Genomic DNA, 20,728 nt, shown 5'->3' with positions numbered 1-20,728 from the left:
TAAATTATTATTGATGTGATGTTCCCTAGTGTATATGAAATACAAACACTTTTTTTCACAAACAATTGTTTTATCTAGCTCCCCTTGCCATGGCAGCAAAATATCACTCTTTTGTCCATCCCTCTATTCTAACCTTTAATTTCATTAGCAGATTACACACTTCTTTATCAGTCTTACAATAAAAGTAAAAGAGATGCAATATAGCTCTCTCTCTCTCCCTTTCTCAATTCAATTTCAATTTAAGGGATTTATTGGCATGGGAAACATTAGTTTACATTGCCAAAGCAAGTGAAATAGATAATAAACAAAGTAAAATAAACAATAAAAAATGTACAGTAAACTTTACACTCACAAATGTTCCAAAAGAATAAAGACATTTCAAATGTCATATTATGACTATGTACAGTGTTATAATGCAAATAGTTAAAGTACAAAAGGGAAAATAAATAAACAAAATATAGGTTGTATTTAGAATGGTGTTTGTTCTTCACTGGTTGCCCTTTTCTTGTGCAAGGCTATGCTCACTGAGTTTGTACACCTTTCAAAAATGTCCTTCATTTTGGGTCAGTCACAGTGGTCATGTATTCTGCCACTGTGTGCTTTCTGTTTAGAGCCAAATGGCATTCTAGTTTGCACAGTTTTTTTCCGTAAATTCTTTCCAATGTGTCAAGTAATTATCTTTTTTATTTTCTAATGATTTGGTGTGGTCTAATTGTGTTGCTGTCCTGGGGTTCTGTGGGGTGTGTTTGTGAACAGAGCCCCAGGACCAGCTTGCTTAAGGGGCTCTTCTCCAGGTTAATTTCTCTGTAGGTGATGGCTTTGTTATAGAAGGCCTAATTCTGCTCTGCATGCATTAGTTGGTGTTTTACGTTGTACACCGAGGATATTTTTGCAGAATTCTGCATACTTTCTCTCAATTTGGCGTTTGTCCCATTTTGTGAATTATTGGTTGGTGAGTGGACACCAGACCTCACAACCATAAAGGACAATGGATTCTATAACTGATCCAAGTATTTTTAGCCAGCTCCTAATTGGTATGTAGAATTTTATGTTGCTTTTTATGGCATAGAAGGCCCTTCTTGCCTTGTCTCTCAGATCATTCACAGCTTTGTGGAAGTTACCTATGATGTTTAGTTTGAGGTATGTATAGTTTTTTGTGTGCTCTAGGGCAACAGTGTCTAGATGGAATTTGTATTCGTGGTCCTGGCAACTGGACCTTTTTTGGAACACCATTATTTTTGTCTTACATAATCTGTGCAGAAGATCTAGGTGCTGCTGTGAGACCTCCTTGGTTGGGGACAGAAGCACTAGATCATCAGCAAACAGTAGACATTTTCTTGATTCTTTCCTTGGTCTTTTCTTTACATTTTTATTTTCTATGGTGGAGGGTTAACGCACTGTTAGTTTAGCGGTACCCGTTGGTTTTTTTTAAAGTTAGGGAGGAAGAGGACAGAGCTTTAGTTTCCTGGGGTTTTGAACGGTGTGGTGTGCACGATGGCTTCGCAGCCTAGCTCGGAAGAAACACTGTTGTTACAGCATGGATTCAGGTGTGTTCCTGAGATTCAAAATCAAATCAAATCAAATTTATTTTTATATAGCCCTTCGTACATCAGCTGATATTCTCAAAGTGCTGTACAGAAACCCAGCCTAAAACCCCAAACAGCAAGCAAAGCATGTGAAAGAAGCACGGTGGCTAGGAAAAACTCCCTAGGAAAAACTCCCTAGAAAGGCCAAAAACCTAGGAAGAAACCTAGAGAGGAACCAGGCTATGAGGGGTGGCCAGTCCTCTTCTGGCTGTGCAGGGTGGATATTATAACAGAACATGGTCAAAATGTTAAAATGTTCATAAATGACCAGCATGGTCAAATAATAATAATCATAGTAGTTGTCGAGGGTGCAACAAGCACGTCCGGTGAACAGGTCAGGGTTCCATAGCCGCAGGCAGAACAGTTGAAACTGGAGCAGCAGCACGGCCAGGTGGACTGGGGACAGCAAGGAGTCATCATACCAGGTAGTCCTGAGGCATGGTCCTAGGGCTCAGGTCCTCCGAGAGAAAGACAGAAAGAGAGAAAGAGAGAATTAGAGAGAGCATATTTAAATACACACAGGACACCGGATAAGACAAGAGAAATACTCCAGATGTAACAGACTGACCCTAGCCCCCCGACACATAAACTACTGCAGCATAAATACTGGAGGCTGAGACAGGAGGGATCAGAAGACACTGTGGCCCCATCCGATGATACCCCCAGACAGGGCCAAACAGGCAGGATATAACCCCACCCACTTTGCCAAAGCACAGCCCCCACACCACTAGAGGGATGTCTCCAACCACCAACTTACCGTCCTAAGACAAGGCCGAGTATAGCCCACAACGATCTCCGCCATGGCACAACCCAAGGGGGGGGGGGCAACCCAGACAGGAAGACCACGTCAGTGACTCAACCCACTCAAGTGACGCACCCCTCCCATGGACGGCATGGAAGAACACCAGTAGGCCAGTGACTCAGCCTCTGTAAAAGGGTTAGAGGCAGAGAATCCCAGTGGAAAGAGGGGAACCGGCAAGGCAGAGACAGCAAGGGCGGTTCGTTGCTCCAGCCTTTCCGTTCACCTTCACACTCCTGGGCCAGACTATACTTAATCATAGGACCTACTGAAGAGATAAGTCTTCAGTAAAGACTTAAAGGTTGAGACTGAGTCTGCGTCTCTCACATTGGTAGGCAGACCATTCCATAAAAATGGAGCTCTATAGGAGAAAGCCCTACCTCCAGCCGTTTGCTTAGAAATTCTAGGGACAATTAGGAGGCCTGCGTCTTGTGACCGTAGCGTACGTGTAGGTATGTACGGCAGGACCAAATCGGAAAGATAGGTAGGAGCAAGCCCATGTAATGCTTTGTAGGTTAGCAGTAAAACCTTGAAATCAGATTGCAGTTAAGGTGGAGATTCTGCTCACGGTAAGTTTGCTAGCATTTTTTGTTTACTGTCGGCAGGTTTTCAGAAGATGCCGTTAAGCATGTTGTTTTATTCCAGAGGCAAGTGTTCATGTTTCTGAATAACAATGAGCAACAGTTAAATGTGCATTTTAAAGTGAGGCATGGGGAGGGGCTCTACGCAGGGTTTGCCAGCACAGATAGTCTATGGTGCTTTGAGTGTGGGGATTTGGGACATAAGAGCGTTAAGTGCCCACATAAAAGCCATAGACAAGGTGAGGGTACAACCACCAGTGGTGGAAATCGAGGTCAACGTGCAGGGCCATGAGATGCAGGCAGCAGAGGCTGGGCCTAGTCATGCTATAGATTAGGGGTGGGCAATTCCAGTCCTCGAGGGCTTGATTGGTGTCACAGTTTTGCCCCAGCCCCAGCTAACACACTTGACTCCAATAATGACCTAATCATGGTCTTCACTTTAGAATGCAATTTGATTAATCAGCTGTGTTTGCTAGGGATGGAGAAAAAGTGTAACACCAATCAGGCCCTCGAGGACTGGAGTTGCCCACCCCTGCTATAGATGGTGGTGTGGATGAAGCTGGGCCTAGTCATGCTAGAAATGGTGTAGATGAGGATGGGTCTAGTCAGGCTATGGATGGTGGTGTAGCTGAGGCTGGGTCTAGTCATGTGATGGATGGGGTGTAGATGAGGCTGGGCCTAGTCAGGTTATGCTAGTGGATGAGGAGAGTAAAGTGGGGAAGGGCAAGTGGCTAGGGGCGGTGGTGGAGGGTGTCAAGCGTAAGAGGAAAAAGGGGGAGAAGAAAGGAGGTGGGAGGGGAGGGGAGAGGCTGGTGTGGTCAAAGGCAATAAGGAACCTTTGCCTGGTGTTGGGGGGAGGCCCCGAATTTAGAGAAAGGGCGGCTGGTCAGGACGGGAGATGGAGATGAGGAGGAGGAGGAAGGTGAGTCTGAGGAAGAGGACAATGAGGAGGCTTTCTTTTCAGACTCCTCCACAATGGGTCCAGAGCTGACAGCCAGCCAGTCAGGCAGAGGGGTCAAAGTTCCTGGGTTCCTGAATGACACTAAAGGGAAAAAGGTTAATCTTGAAGCTTTTTATGCGATCCGGGAAAGTTTTGTAAGATCAGGAAATGTTTTAGGTTGAGGAAGTGGGTCACAACCATGCGTAAGGTTCTACCTTCAGATGCTTTTTAGATGAATAGTTCTTATCTGGCACTGGGATTTTTTTTGCTTTACAATTGGTCTCTTTCTTTGCTGGCTTTTCTCCCACTTCTTATGGAGACTCTTCGGGTAGGCTTGCTTAATATAAATGGCGCCAGAGATGCGGGAAAGAGGAGTCTGTTGGGTGAATATGTAAAACAAAAAAAGTACAGGTTTTGTTTCTGCAGGAGACGCTGGAGACCCATGGTGCAGCGGTCTAAGGCACTGCATCTCAGTGCTAGAGGCATCACTACAGACACCCTGGGGCGAATCCAGGCTGTATCACAACCGGCCGTGATTGGGAGTCCCATAGGGCGGAGCACAATTGGCCCAGCGTCGTCCGGGTTTGGCCGATGTAGGCCATCATTGTAAATAAGAATTTGTTCTTAACTGACTTGCCTAGTTAAATAAAGGTAAAATAAATACAAATGTTGTGAATGAAGTCAATTGGGGGCTCTGATGGAAAGGGGCAAGTGTGCTGAGCCATGGAGCAAATGTTAGTGCAGGGGTGGCAGTCCTTTTTGCACTGGATCTGACTGTAAAAATGTTTTCCTCAGAGGAGGTGTGTAGGGGTAGACTGCTTGTAGTAAAAGCAGAAATTAAAAACAGGGGTTTTGTCCTAATAAATGTGTATGCACCTCACAAAGGGAGCGAGAGGGTGTCGTTTGGGTGTCTTACACAGGAAGTCTCACAGGTAGCGCATGAGGAGATACTGGTGGTTGGCGGGGACTGGAATTGTACGATAGATTTTACGAAAAGATAGAAATGGGGAGGAGCATCATTCAGGCTCAGTGTGGGTGTTAAGCAACATCATTAAGCAGTTTGACCTGGTGGATGTTTGGAGATCTAGACATCCCAACACAAGACAGTATACATGGGTGAAGGTCTTTGGGACTATGGTGAAAGTAGCCAGACTAGATCAGAGCAATAGGCTGTTGGGCGCTATCATTGTCCCGGTGGGTTTTTCGGATCACCACATAACCGTGGCTCGGCTGTCTATTTAACCAGGGCCTCTGTAGGCATCCTATTGGAAGTTTAATGTAAAGCTTTTACAAGATGACAGTTTTTGCTCAGGTTTCCAGACTTTTGGGGAAAGTTGGGGGCTGCACAGAGAGGAGTCTGAGTCAATGGTGGGATGTGGGAAATGTCCAAATTCAGCTTTTCTGTCAACAGGGTACAGCTCTCTCATCCTCAGAGGCTAGGAGAATATTGGGGTAACTTGAGCGTAGTATCAGTGAAGTGGAGGTAGAGCTGGTGGGGCAAGGCAATGTAAGCCTCCCGGCTAATTTAGCTGAATTACGTAATGACCTTGGCAGTTTTTTCAAGGTTAAAGCAAAGGGAGCACTTGTACGAGCTAGGTTCTCCATGCTCCCAGCTCCTTCTTCTTTGGTTTGGAAAGACAGAGCGGTGAAGCCAAGGGTATGCATTGTCTGCAGCTGTCGGATGAGCGGGTGACCTCTGTGGTGGGGGAGATGCGGGAGCGGACTGTGGAGTTTTACACAGAGTTGTATAGGGCAGAATTGTGTGATCCTATGTGTGGTCAGGTTTTGTTTGCAGAACTCCCTATGCTCTCTCTGGCACTGATGAATGAAATGGACATTCCCCTGTTGTCCCATGAACCTTCAGAGGCCATAACCAAGATGTCCCCCGGCCGAGCACCAGGGGTCAAAGGACTCCCAGTGGAGTTTTATTTAAAAAAATCAAGGGAATAATAAAGACTCTATAGTACACAAGGACCAGACTTATTGCGTACCGGGTCACTGAATCACGGACAACTTGTCTTTAATCAGGGACATGTTGGACTTATCAAGAGTTTCTAATGTGAACTCTGACTGGTCTCTTTAGACCTTTGATAGAGCGGACCATGATAATCTGTTTAATGTGATGTTTGAGTTTGGGGAAAGGTTTTTGTCTTGTGTGAAGATGTTGTATGCTGGGGCGTCATGTATGGTCAAGGTGGGAGTGGGGCTCAGTAGGCCAGTCTGGGTGAGACGGGGCATTAGACAATGATTCCCTCTATCGGGGCAGTTATATACACTAGCCATTTAGCCTTTTTGGGCCTCCTACGCAGGAGACTGCAGGGAATGTGCTGGACAGGCATATCAGTGTCGGCGTATGCAGATTACGTTTCTGTGATGGTCAGGGATGGGCAGGATATGCAGGCACTAGAGACTAGTCTGAAGGTGTACGAGGGAGCTTTGTCAGCTAAGGTGAACTGGGGAAAGAGCAAAGCTCTGTTATGTGGGGCATGGAGGGATAGCCCCCGCCCCCCTCCCCCCCTCTGCTTCCAGGGGGTTTTGCAAAGGGGTTGTGAAGGGCTTAACATTTTGGGGGTGTACCCGGGCTCAGAGAGGTGGGTCAAGAAGAACTGGGAGTGGCTGTCACAGGCAGTGGTGTCAAGACTGGCCCGGTGGAGGCGGCTCCTGTCCCAAGTGCCATATAGCGGGAGGGTGCTGATAATCAACAACCTGGCAGCATCCTCCCTGTGGTTTAAACTGGCTGTCCTCAACCCTCTCTGCCGGTCTGATAAAAGACCTGCAACGCAAGCTGGTGGATTTTTTTCTGGTCAGGCCATCACTGGCACTCCACGAAGGAGGACAGAGCCTGGTGGAACTGGAGAGCAGGGTGGCTGCATTCCAACTATAGGCGTCGCAGAGACTGCTGTTCCATACTGAGGTCGGCTGGAGAGAACCAGCATGCGTGCTGCTGAGGAGAGCTGGTGGATTAGGGTTGGACTGGCAGCTCTTCCTCATGATGCTGGAGAGGCTGAGTACAGCAGGTCTCTCAGATTTTTTTGCTCTGCGGTTCTGAGGGCCTGGCAGCTGCTAAGGACCACACGAGAAGGGGGTGTGGAGCCTGGGCTGTCGGTGTGGGAGGAGCCTATCTTCCACAATTCAGCCATCCTTTTGAGATCGGTTCAATCGGCCACCCTGCAGAAGCGACTGATGGCAGCGGGTTTACTAAGGCTGGGTGACCTGCGGCTGCTGGGGGAGGAGGAGTGGAAAACCCTGGAAGTTCTGGCACAACAAAAAGGACTAACATCTCTTAGGCTGTAGATATTCCAGACCACGTATTCACCCTGCACACCCTAATTGACAAACAAACAAACCAAAACAAAGGCAAAGTTTTCTCATGCTTTGTTGATTTAAAAAAACTATAACAGTCTGCAGCACCCGGCCTCACCCTACTAGAATCTGAAGTCAAATGTCTACTGTTTGCTGATGATCTGGTGCTTCTGTCCCCAACCAAGGAGGGCTCACAGCAGCACCTAGATCTTCTGCACAGATTCTGCCAGACTTGTGCCATGACAGTAAATCTCAGTAAGACAAAAATAATGGTGTTCCAGAAAAGGTCCAGTCGCCGGGACTAGAGCACACAACACATTATACATACCTCGACTTAAACATCAGCGCCACAGGTAACTTCCACAAAGCTGTGAACAATCTGAGACACAAGTCTGCTCACCAACCAATAATTCACTAAATGGGACAAATACCAAATTGAGACTCTGCATGCAGAATTCTGTAAAAATATCCTCTGTGTACAACGTAAAACACCAACTAATGCATGCAGAGCAGTTTTAGGCCGATACCCGCTAATTAGCAAAGTCCAGAAAAGAGACGTTATAAATTCCACAACAACCTAAAAGGAAGCGATTTCCAAACCTTCCATAACAAAGCCATCACCTACAGAGATATGAACCTGGAGAAGAGTCCCCTAAGCAAACACAAACAGACCCCACAAAGCCGAAGGACAGCAACACAATTAGACCCAACTAATCATGAGAAAACAAAAAGATTACTTGACACATTAGAAAGAAAAAAACAGAGCAAACTAGAATGCTATTTGGCCCTAAACAGAGAGTACACAGTGGCAGAATACCTGACCACTGTGACTGACCCAATCTTAAGGAAATCTGACTGTGTACAGACTCAGTGAGCATAGCCTTGTGGGCCGGTTCTGCTGGCTCCGGACTGTGGGCCGTCTCTGCTGGCTCCGGACTGTGGGCCGTCTCTGCAGGCTCCAAACTGTGGGCCGTCTCTAGACGGGGCACTGTCGCCGGAAGCTCTGGACGGGGCACTGTCGCCGGAAGCTCTGGACCGGGAACTGTCGCCGGAAGCTCTGGACGGGGCACTGTCGCCGGAAGCTCTGGACGGGGCACTGTCGCCGGAAGCTCTGGACGGGGCACTGTCGTCGGAAGCTCTATACGGGGAACTGTCATCGGAAGCTCTGGACTGGGAACTGTCATCGGAAGCTCTGGACTGGGACTGCGCACTGAAGGCCTGATGCGTGGGGCTGGCTTTGGAGGCACCAGACTATTTACACGCACCACAGGGCTAGCCCGAGGAGCAGGAGCAGGACGTACTGGACTGGGCTGATGCACTGGAGGCCTGGTGCGTGGTGATGGCACTGGAGGTACCAGACTGGAGACCCGCACCTCAAGGCTAGTGCGAGGAGCAGGAACAGGGCGTACTGGACTGTGAGGTCGCACAGGAGATCTGGTGCGTAGGCTTGTTACCCATCTTCCAGGCTGAATACCCAACCTAGCCCGGCACAGGACGGACTGATTCATCCCAGCGCTCCGGAGACACAGTACACAGCGCCGGCGCAGGATAACCTGGACCGAGACAGCGGACTGGAGACCAGATGCGCTGAGCTGGAACACTCCGCCCCGGCTCAATGCCCACTCTCGCCCGGCAGATGTTAGGAGCTGGGATGTAGCGCACCGGGCTCTCAACGCGTACTGGGGACACCGTGCGCTCTCCCGCATAACACGGTGCCTGACCAGTACTACGATGCCTCCTGTAAGCACGGGAAGTTGGCTCAGTATTCCATCCTGACTCAGGCCAACTTCTCGTGTGCCCCCCAAAAAATAATTTGGGGGCTGCCTCTCGGGCTCCCGTAGCTCCCGTAACTTGTCCTCCCAGAATCTTCGCTCCTTCTGCCAAGTCCATCCGTCAACCCGATGCTCCAATCCACGCTGCTTGGTCTTCTTATGGTGGGTGGTTCTGTAACGGCCGTCTGAAAGAGTAGTATTTTCCCTTTTGTACTTTAATTATTTGCACATTGTTACAACACTGGATATAGACTTAATATTCTGTGAGTGTAATGTTTACTGTTCATTTTCATTGTTTATTTCACTATTGTTTATTATCTATTTCACTTGCTTTGGCAATGTTAACATATGTTTCCCATGCCAATAAAGCCCTTGAATTGATTCCTGGGAGAGGTCCAGGAGGCACTGACTGAGCCGGTAATGGGGGTGTTTGAGCGGCCAAAGGGGAAGGGGCCACCAATGTTTCCGCCACTGCAGGTGACGGCAGAGACTGGGGACTGGCAAGGGGGATGGAGGACTTGTTGGATTTTAATACTCCGAGCCTCTGAGAGGGTGGAAGGTAAAGCCTTCTACAAGCTCTGCATTAAGGTGAGGAACATTAGGAGCCTAACAGGAGTAAAGGCACATCAGTGGCAGGGGGTATGTGGGGCAGAGAGTATGGGGGGTTTTAGATGGTGGGGGGGTCTACAAACCCCCAGTACCAAAGAGGTCAGGGGACCTCCAGTGGAGGGTTCTACATGGAGCCTGGCCACTAGTAGCTGGTTGGCATTAATGTCTCTGTTGTAATGTCTGTGTGAGAGGTTGGGGGTGGAGTTTACTGTTGGGATGTTTATAATGGGGTCCCAGGTATCCGAATAAGGAAAAGACCAAATGTGGGTTGTTGAATTTTCTGGCTATTTGGCTAACAAGGAGGAACAGGTTCAAAGGTGGGGGGATAACAGACCCTTTACTATTATTTAATGGGATGGTCTCTGCACGCCTTCGGGTAGAATTTGAGTTCTATAAAATTATAAAAAGTGTGGAGATGTTTCAGGAGATATAGTGTGTTTAGCTGGGGAAGATGGGATGGTTATACGATTGTAGAAGTAGTTAGGTTTTGGTTATTGAGATGTATGATGTTGTTTTGTATGGTGCGGTAGAGGGCAAGGTGAGTATACAGCACAAGGGATATTTGTTTTTTAAAGGTGGGTGGGGGTGGTGGTGGTGAGGTTTTAATGAAATGAGGATGTATCATTAAAGAAAGACAAAAAGTCAAAAGTCTCTCTCTCTTTCTCTCTTTCTTCTTCTCTCTGCTCTCTCTCTCTCTCTGCTCCCCCTCTCTCTCTGTGTTATCTCTCTCCTTTCACAAGAGTATGTTTCTCTCTTTGAGATGTCTTCCAATTTAGACCGCCAACTGGGTTCAGTTACCAATAAGAGAAGGGCAGACGCTATTTCAGTTTCCGCCAAAGCAGTGACACATCAAGCCTTCTTTCTACTGTTGTTAAAATGCTCTTAGCATTTTTAAATTTGCCGGAAATGTAACCATTACAGGGCTCATATCACCTGTGGTTTTGAATGTCACACCATTTCTTTCCAGTTAGCCCGTACGGCCGGGCCGTCATTTGTAATACATTGCTAACGAAATTCTGCACTGTTTTCTGTTTTATACAAATGGACGTTTGTATATGAGTAACTATGTGTGTGTATGTGAATATTTATTTCTCTCATCATCCATTTCCCAGCTAAAGTATGTGTTTTGTCCCTTGTGGATTATACTTTCAAAAAAATCATACTATCTTTTTATTTATATATCTCCTTATTTGGATCTCAGAGTGTCCATATCTATATATCTGTAGTGACTACATTGTTATTTATTACCCTTGTGGATATACCGTACATGAGTATATGGTTTAGTCAAACTTCCTGTTTGTGTATAGTTATCTCTCCCTCTATCCGCCTCTATCCTTCGTTCTTTTCTATTTACCTCCAACATAGTTCAAAGTATTTTCTTCCTCCTCTCTGTATTTTCCCCAGGTGCGTAATGTGACGGTGGATGGAGGGTTTGGGTCCTGGTCAGGCTGGGGGGCCTGTAGCAATACTGATGGGGGCAGTGCTGGGTCCTGTCTGTGTCGGACCAGGGCGTGTGATAACCCCACACCCCAGTGTGGGGGTCAGTCCTGTCATGGACTCAACGTGGAGGTAGCCAACTGCTCCAGGTACATGACTGTCTGTCTGTCTGTCTGTCTGTCTGTCTGTCTGTCTGTCTGTCTGTCTGTCTGTCTGTCTGTCTGTCTGTCTGTCTGTCTGTCTGTCTGTCTGTCTGTCTGTCTGTCTGTCTGTCTGTCTGTCTGTCTGTCTGTCTTTTCATTTGTATTTGTCAATCTGCCCTTTTCTCACAAAGACACCACAAGCTTACAGTCCATGTTATGGATAATACATGAAACAGAGTATATATTTCATTCGACAACAGAAAGATTTTCCCAATAGCAAGCGTTCTATCTTTCTCCACCGCCTCTCTCGTTGTGTGTGTAACCCTGTGGTCTGTGTTTCTCTATAGGAATGGAGTGTGGACCCCCTGGACTCTGTGGGCTCCCTGCAGTACCAGCTGTGGCATTGGCTTCCAGGTCCGCCAGAGGTCCTGCAGCAACCCCACTCCGCGCCACGGAGGACGAGTGTGTGTGGGGCAGAACCGAGAAGAGAGGTACAGGACTCGCACACATAAATTCATACACATGTACACGCGCACATAGCCACTAATACTCAACCGTAAATCCACACAAGATCACCTCACACAGTCCCCTTGCTGGTGTGAGTGTCACAGAAGTCTTGAGTCCTTCACCCAGCCAGTCATACATTCTAATGTAAAATGTATGACTGGAAGAAATTACTCGCTGTTGTCATAATCGCTTCTGTCCGACTCTGACAGCCAATTAAGAGAGAGAGGGGTGTTTCTGAGCCTGGTAATTATCTGAGCTCCACACAGACGAGGGAAGCTGCATTCCTTCTGGAGCTCTGGATCGGTCTGGAATAATCACCTCCAAAAAATATGTTTTGAAGGTTTCTAAGCCACCGATGTTGCCCTCTGAAATATGGGATTTGCAGAGAAAGAAAGTGAGAGAAGAAAAATAAAAGCTGGAGAACATGAAACAGTGCTGGTAGAGAAGGTCAACACGTCTACAGGTTGTTTGAAGTGAAACTTCTTTACCTGAAACTTTACAACAAAGTAAATAATAATATGAGAATAACTTCAGATAGATTCCTTAATGTCTGGGTACTTTGTTCCTCTATATGTCATTTATACATGGTCCATTTCATCATAATGAAGCATGGGGGACTTGGGCATTCTTTATATGAGACTCTAGCTTCTTTTAGCTACCCAGACATGCTGCTAATTTCATTGACCACCTCTGGAGGGAGGGAAAGAGGGAGGGGGATAGAGAGAGAGAGACACACACACACGTAGAGCATGAGCTCCTGAGTTCTCCTGAAAAAAGATAGAATGAGAGTTGGATAAATGTAGATAAACTTGAATGTTTTAGAAGGACTTGTACACTATTCCACACCGAAAACCTTGATTTAAGACAAAATGACCTGAATGGACTATTCCTACCAAGGACTATCAAAAAAAACTTCTAACAAACCAAAACCCGCAGAAGAAACACAGCGGAACCTGGAAATACCATCTGCAACAACACTGAGTGTTTAAAGTTCAGTCTGAACCTACTTCTGAAGGCTAAAAGTAAAAGACAATAATCTCGAGGGAATTGTGTTATGTAAAGCTTAATAAATAAGGCTACAAAGTACCAAGCTGCTAGGAAAGAAACTGAACTGATCAATTATCACTTAACCTGTTAGGGCTAGGGGGCAGTATTGACACAGCCGGATAAAAAACGTACCCGATTTAATCTGGTTACTACTCCTGCCCAGTAACTAGAATATGCATATAATTATTGGCTTTGGATAGAAAACACCCTAAAGTTTCTAAAACTGTTTGAATGGTGTCTGTGAGTATAACAGAACTCATATGGCAGGCCAAAACCTGAGAAGATTCCATGCAGGAAGTGGCCTGTCTGACAAATTGTGTTTCATCTTGGCTCTTTATATTGAAGACTGGGGATCTTTGCAGTAACGTGACACTTCCTACGGCTCCCATAGGCTCTCAGAGCCCGGGAAAAACCTGAACGTTGTCATTCGCAGCCCCTGGCTGAAACACATTATCGCTTTTGGCAAGTGGCCGATCAGAGTACTATGGGCTTAGGCGCGTGCCCGAGTCGCCCCGTGCTTTATTTTCTTTCCTCTGTTTACCTAAACGGAGATTCCCGGTCGGAATATTATCGCTTTTTAACGAGAAAAATTGCATAAAAATTGATTTTAAACAGCGGTTGACATGCTTCGAAGTACGGTAATGGAATATTTCGAATTGCGCCATGCTCGTCACCCTTATTTACCCTTTCGGATAGTGTCTTGAACGCACGAACAAAACGCCGCTATTCGGATATAACGATGGATTATTTTGGACCAAACCAACATTTGTTATTGAAGTAGCAGTCCTGGGAGTGCATTCTGACGAAGACAACAAAAGGTAATCAAACTTTTGTAATAGTAAATCTGATTTTGGTGAAGGCTAAACTTGCCGGGTGTCTAAATAGCTAGCCCGTGATGGCTGGGCTATGTACTTAGAATATTGCAAAATGTGCTTTCACCAAAAAGCTATTTTAAAATCGGACATATCGAATGCATAGAGGAGTTCTGTATCTATAATTCTTAAAATAATTGTTATGCTTTTTGTGAACGTTTATCGTGAGTAATTTAGTAAATTGTTAGTAAATTCCCCGGAAGTATGCTAGTTCTGAACGTCACATGCTAATGTAAAAAGCTGGTTTTTGATATAAATATGAACTTGATTGAACAAAACATGCATGTATTGTATAACATAATGTCCTAGGTGTGTCATCTGATGAAGATCATCAAAGGTTAGTGCTGCATTTAGCTGTCTTCTGGGTTTTTGTGACATTATATGCTAGCTTGAAAAATGGGTGTCTGATTATTTCTGGCTGGGTACTCTGCTGACATAATCTAATGTTTTGCTTTGGCTGTAAAGCCTTTTTGAAATCGGACAGTGTGGTTATATTAACGAGAGTCTTGTCGTTAAAATGCGGTGAAATAGTCATATGTTTGAAAAATGGAAGTTTTCGGATTTTAGAGGAATTTGTATTTCGCGCCACGCCCATCATTGGATATTGGAGCAGGTGTTCCGCTAGAGGAACGTCTAGATGTAAGAGGTTAACGAGAGTCTTATCTTTAAAATGGTGTAAAATAGTCATATGTTTGAAAAATTGAAGTTTTTGCATTTTTGAGGAATTTGAATAACGCGCCACGGGATTACACTGGCTGTTGAGTAGGTGGGACGCTTGCTGAGTAGGTGGGACGCTTGCTCCCCTGATTGCTGTCTTGAAAACCCCAACACATCCACTGAGAACATACAAAAGCCAGAGCCAGAGCTCCTCATTGACTCAAATGGCAAATACATTCAAGAGGATAAACTTTTTCACAAACACAAAGTGGCTAAGCTCTGGTGAACAAACACTAGGCATGCCCAGAAGCTATTGTCAGAGAACAGACTAGAGTCCCCAGCCACATCATAATTCACATGGGCACAAATGACCTGAGGGCGCAGCAGGAAAGGGTGGCCACAGCACTCAAGGGAGTGATTGAAAAAACATCTTCCACTTCCCCCAAAGCACAAGTGGTTATCTCCACCCTGCTACCACGAAAATACTTTCACCCTGCCACCATACAGCAGGTGAATGCAAGCATTTCACAAGACTGTGCCTCAAAACCTAATGTATACCTGGCCCACCACTCCACCCTGGACTTTACGACCAGGTCTACCTCTACAAGGCAGCCATCCGATTGTTTGCCAGGACCCTGAAGGACGTCACCCTCAAACGTAGCTCCAGCACCTCACACAGGAGCAAGAGAGCACTAGACACCCCTCTGAGACCAGCGAGACACCCTCCCAGACCTGCAAGACCCCCTCCTGAAGGACCTGCACTGAGACAACCCATGCCAAGAGGAACTACACCCAGACCACAGCATCACCAGCCACACCCCAACCATCTAAAACCACCCCAAGCAAACCCTGGCCACACTCTATATAGGCCCCCCCATATCAGACCTATGGCCCTTCGGCCCACCCCATGCCCCCCGCCTCTGAGGCAAGGGCCTCAACATGACAGCAGGACATATGCCCAAGCCGTGAGCAGAGCAACAGGCCCAAACCCCAATATTACACCTGCCCATGCCCCATCCTGCGACCTAAGAGGTATGTATCAGATGCTCAACATGCTCTGCTCACACCTACTGTGATGGTCCGGGCCTAAACCACACAAAAACAACACTAGAACCAATGGAACACAAAGCTTTTACTATCTCATCCTTGAATATACAAGATCTGAGGTCATCTGTCTTTGGCCTAAAGAGCAGGAACACAGACTTCATCAAAGAAATTGTAAATACAGACATTGTCATCCTACAAGACACATGGTATAGAGCAGATGGACCCACTGATTGCCATCTAGGTTACAGAGAGCTTGTAGTCCAATCCACCAAACTACCAGGTGTGAAACAGGGAGGATATTCAGGGGATATGCTAATTTGGTATAGAGCAGACCTAACCCACTCTATTAAATTTGTCAAAACAGGAACATTTTGCATATGGCTAGAAATTAAAAAGGGAATTATCTAATCAGAGAAAAATGTTCTCGTGTGTGACCTATATACCCCCAATAGAACCTCCATACTTTAACGATGACAGCTTCTCCATCCTAGAGGGGGAGATCAACCATTTCCAGGCCCAGGGACATGTACTAGTCTGTGGCGACCTAAATGCCAGAACTGGACAAGAACCTGACACCCTCAGCACACGGGGACAAACACCTACCTGGAGGTGACAACATTCCCAGCCCCATATGCCCCCCTAGACACAACTACGACAACATAACCAACAAAAACGGGTCACAACTCCTGCAACTATGTCAGACGCTGGGTATGTTGATAGTCAATGGTAGGCTTCAAGGGGACTCCTATGGTAGGTACACATATACAGTTGAAGTTGGAATTTTACAAACACCTTAGCCAAATCCATTTATACTCAGTTTTTCACAATTCCTGACATTTAATCCTAGTAAAAATACCCTGTCTTAGGTCAGTTAGGATCACCACTTTATTTTAAGAATGTGAAATGTCAGAATAAAGGTAGAGAGAATGATTTATTTCAGCTTTTATTTCTTTCATCACATTCCCAGTGGGTCAGAAGTTTACATACACTCAATTAGTATTTGGTAGCATTGCCTTTAAATTGTTTAACTTGGGTTAAACGTTTCGGTAGCCTTCCACAAGCTTCCCACAATAAGTTGGGTGACTTTTGGCCCATTCCTCCTGACAGAGCTGGTGTAACTGAGTCAGGTTTGTAGGCCTCCTTGCTCGCACACGCTTTTTCAGTTCTGCCCACAAATTTTCTATAGGATTGAGGTCAGGGCTTTGTGATGGCCACTCCAATATCTTGACTTTGTTGTCCTTAAGCCATTTTACCACAACTTTGGAAGTATGCTTGGGGTCATTGTCCATTTGGAAGACCCATTGCGACCAAGCTTTAACTTCCTGACTGATGTCTTGAGATGTTGCTTCAATATATCCACATAATTTTCCTACCTCATGATGCCATCTATTTTGTGAAGTGCACCTGTCCCTCCTGCAGCAAAGCACCCCCACAACATAATGCTGCCACCCCTGTGCTTCACGGTTGGGATGGTGTTCTTCGGCTTGCAAGCCTCCCCCTCAAGCCTCCCCCTTTTTCCTCCAAACATAATGGTGGTCATTATGGCCAAACAGTTCTATTTTTGTTTCATCAGACCAGAAGACATTTCTCCAAAAAGTACGATCTTTGTCCCCGTGTGCAGTTGCAAACCGTAGTCTGGCTTTTTTTATGGTGGTTTTGGAGCAGTGGCTTCTTCCTTGCTGAGCGGCCTTTCAGTTTATGTCGATATAGGACTCGTTTTACTGTGGATATAGATACTTTTGTACCTGTTTCCTCCAGCATCTTCACAAGGTCCTTTGCTGTTGTTCTGGGATTGATATGCACTTTTCGCACCAAAGTAGGTTCATCTCTAGGAGACAGAACACGTCTCCTTCCTGAGCGGTATGACGGCTGCGTGGTCCCATGGTGTTTATACTTGCGTACTATTGTTTGTACAGATAAACGTGATACCTTCAGGCATTTGGAAATTGCTCCCAAGGATAAACCAGACTTGTGGAGGTCTACAATTTTATATCAGAGGTCTTGGCTGATTTATTTTATTTTTCCCTTGATGTCAAGCAAAGAGGCTCTGAGTTTGAAGGTAGGCCTTGAAATACATCCATAGGTACACCTCCAATTGACTCAAATTATGTCAATTACCCTATCAGAAGCTTCTAAAGCCATGACATTTTTCCAAGCTGTTTAAAGGCACAGCCAGTTTAGTGTATGTAAACTTCTGACCCACTGGAATTATGATACAGTGAATTATAAGTGAAATAATCTGTCTGTAAATAATTGTTGGAAAAATGACTTGTGTCATGCACAAAGTAGATGTCCTAACCGACTTGCCAAAACTATAGTTTGTTAAAAGAAATTTGTGGAGTGGTTGAAAAACGATTTTTAATGACTCCAATCTAAGTGTATGTAAACTTCCGACTTCAACTGTAGCTCGTCTCTTGGCAGTAGTACTGTAGACTGCTTTATCACTGATCTCAACCCAGAGTCCCTTAGTGTTCACAGTCCACTGACACCCCTATCAGATCACAGCAAAATCACACACTACTTGACAGAGTTTTGCTCGGTCATGATGCATCAAAGACAAAAGAACTGAATAATATTCAGAAATGCTATACTGTAGATGGAAGGAAAGTAGTGTGGAAATCTACCAAAAAACAATTAGGCAACAACAAATTCAATCCCTTCTAGACAATTTCCTGGACAGAATGTTTCACTATAATAGTGAAGGTGTAAACCTGACAGTAGAAAACCTAAACAGTATAGTTGACTTCTCAGCTTCCTTATCAAATCAAAAAATTTCAAGCAGACAACCTAAGAAAATGAAACAACAATGACAAATGGTTTGATGAAGAATGCAAAAACCTAAGAAAGAAATTGAGAAACCTATCCAACCAAAAATATAGAGACCCAGACAACCTGAGCCTACGGCTTCACTATGGTGAATCACTAAAACAATACAGAAATACACTACGGAAAAAGAAGGAACAGCACATTAGAAATCAGCTCAATGTAATTGAAGAATCCATAGAATCTAACCACTTCTGGGAAAATTGGCAAACTCTAAACAAACAACAACACAAAGAGTTATCTATCCAAAACGGAGATGTATGGATAAACCACTTCTCCTATCTTTTTGGTTCTATAACAAAGAACAAACAGCAAAAACATATACACGATCAAATACAAATCTTAGAATCAACTATTAAAGACTTCCAGAACCCACTGGATTCTCCAATTACATTGAATTGAACTACAGGACGAAATATAAACCCTCCAACCCAAAAGGCCTGTGGTGTTGATGGTATCTTAAATGAAATTATAAAATATACAGGGCCTTCTATACCATCAAAAGGAACATAGAATTCGACATACCAATTAGGATCTGGCTATAAATACTTGAATCAGTTATAGAACCCATTGCCCTTTATGGTTGTGAGGTCTAGGGTCCACTCATCAACCAAGAATTCACAAAATGGGACAAACACCAAATTGAGATGAATTCTGAATTCAGAATTCTGCCAAACTTTTGTAAAACACCAAATAATACATGCAGAGCAGAATTAGGCCGATACCTGCTAATTATCAAAATCCAGAAAAGAGCCGATAAATTCTACAACCACCGTATCATATCAAAGCCATCACCTACAGATAAATAAACCTGGAGAAGAGCCCCCTAAGCAAGCTGGTCCTGGGGCTCTGTTCACAAACAGACCCCACAAAACCCCAGGACAGCAACACAATTAGACCCAACCAAATCATGAAAATGTATAGATTAAAAAGTACATTATTTTCTTTAGGAATGTAGTACAAGTAAAAGTTGTCAAAAAGATAAATAGTTAAGTACAGATGCCCCAAAAAACGTCTTAAGTAGTACTTTAAATAATCTTTACTTAAGTACTTTACACCATTGATGACAGGGTTGACTGTTGCATGCAATTTGAATTGCGTTTGAATTGCTTCATGTATCAATCAGCAAAGGTGCTTTAGATGATGTCACTTGCAACTTGCATCTGCAACAGAAATTGTGTCCAAATTGCTTCGTGTGACACAGGCTTAAGGCATTTGTGTATGAGACTGTAGAACAATTTGTTCTCAGTCAACTTACCTGGTAAAATAAGAGTAAAATAAAAAATGTAAACAATTATTTCAAAATGTGACCGTGAGAAAAATGGAAAGAAAGTGTGAAAAAAACAGAGCTGTAAATGACTGAAGAGTTTCCATGGTGACTGAAGCAAGTTTTCAAGGTGAAAAAGAGACTGTAGATTTATCATTTGTTCGAGTGCACTCATAACTATGACTACCCTGCCACCTCCATCTCTCTCTCTCTCCCTCAGTCTTTCACTCCTTGACCCTCTTTTCCTCTCTGCTTCTTTCACACTACCTGCTCAGCCAATAAAACACCTTGAACAGTAGAGCTGTGAGAATGGAAAATCCATCAGGGTCCTATAGTAGGGCTTGGTGGCTTTACACACTGGGGAGGGAGACACGTGTTAATGGATGAAATATGCTGTATCAGTCTGATCTTGCGGGGGAAAAGGGTCTCTCTGTCCCAAAAGAGTAGGTTTTCTTGATTCTGCTCATGCTCTGTCCGCTTTCTCGCTCTCTGTCCGCTCTCTCTCTCTCTCTCTCTCTCTCTCTCTGTCTTTCGCTTTCTGTCTCACACACACATTCTCTCAATTTAAAGTCTCTCTCTGTACTCTCTCTAAATATCCTCTCTCTCTCTCTCTCTCTCTCTCTCTCTCTCTCTCTCTCTCTCTCTCTCTATCTATCTATCTATCTATCTATCTATCTATCTATCTATCTATCTATCTATCTATCTATCTATCTATCTATCTATCTATCTATCTATCTATCTATCTATCTATCTATCTATCTATCTATCTATCTATCTATCTATCTATCTATCTATCTATCTATCTATCTATCTATCTACCTATCTATCTCCTCTCATTTCTGTCCTAATTGAAAGGCAAACTGTCTTGACTTGTTAAAGGCATGTAGTGATTCCCACCAAATGCAAATACAGATGTGCAGAACAAATGGTGTGGAATGTAGACTCAGCTATACGTTGGACCACTGATTTTGGGAGTGTGCTCTCCCTTTAATGCTAGGAATAGGGTGGAGGGTTTTTCTGCTGTGGCCATAGAGCCTCCTTTAATAGATATTCATCTCAGATGTACACGCACACTTTATTTATAAAGCCTGATGGCTATAGTTAGAGCTAAAGTATAGCGTCAAAATACGGTACAGAGCGTTCGGTTTTCTTGCTGGGGGGGCAGGGAGACCCCCAGCTCCTCTAAAACATTTGACAACTCTGTGCTGTTTTCAAGGGATTGTTTAATAAATGTTAACTATTTGGTTGTAATATCATCACCTCTTGAAGAGCCTAGTCAGAACTACACATTTCCCATAATTCCATGCAAAACTATTGCACACATTTAGCTTTATCATC

General features: G+C 44.7%; 1 protein-coding gene across 3 annotated transcripts in view; it reads left to right on the top strand.

The window, feature by feature from the left end:
• sema5a (sema domain, seven thrombospondin repeats (type 1 and type 1-like), transmembrane domain (TM) and short cytoplasmic domain, (semaphorin) 5A) overlaps window positions 1-20,728 on the top strand; it is a 195,700-nt gene that overhangs the window by 119,923 nt on the left and 55,049 nt on the right. For all 3 annotated transcript variants that reach the window (XR_001322457.2, XM_014157212.2, XM_014157211.2), the window contains 2 exons: window positions 10,995-11,176; window positions 11,518-11,661. Coding sequence is in view for 2 of the 3 variants with exons in the window: in XM_014157212.2 (XP_014012687.1) it covers window positions 10,995-11,176; window positions 11,518-11,661 (326 nt within the window). In the remaining variant the exon portion in view is untranslated. The remainder of the gene's footprint in view (window positions 1-10,994; window positions 11,177-11,517; window positions 11,662-20,728) is intronic.

This window comes from Salmo salar, chromosome ssa19 (assembly GCF_905237065.1).
Source record: "Salmo salar chromosome ssa19, Ssal_v3.1, whole genome shotgun sequence".
NCBI lineage: Eukaryota > Metazoa > Chordata > Actinopteri > Salmoniformes > Salmonidae > Salmo > Salmo salar.
This window is presented reverse-complemented; position numbering and strand designations above follow the sequence as displayed.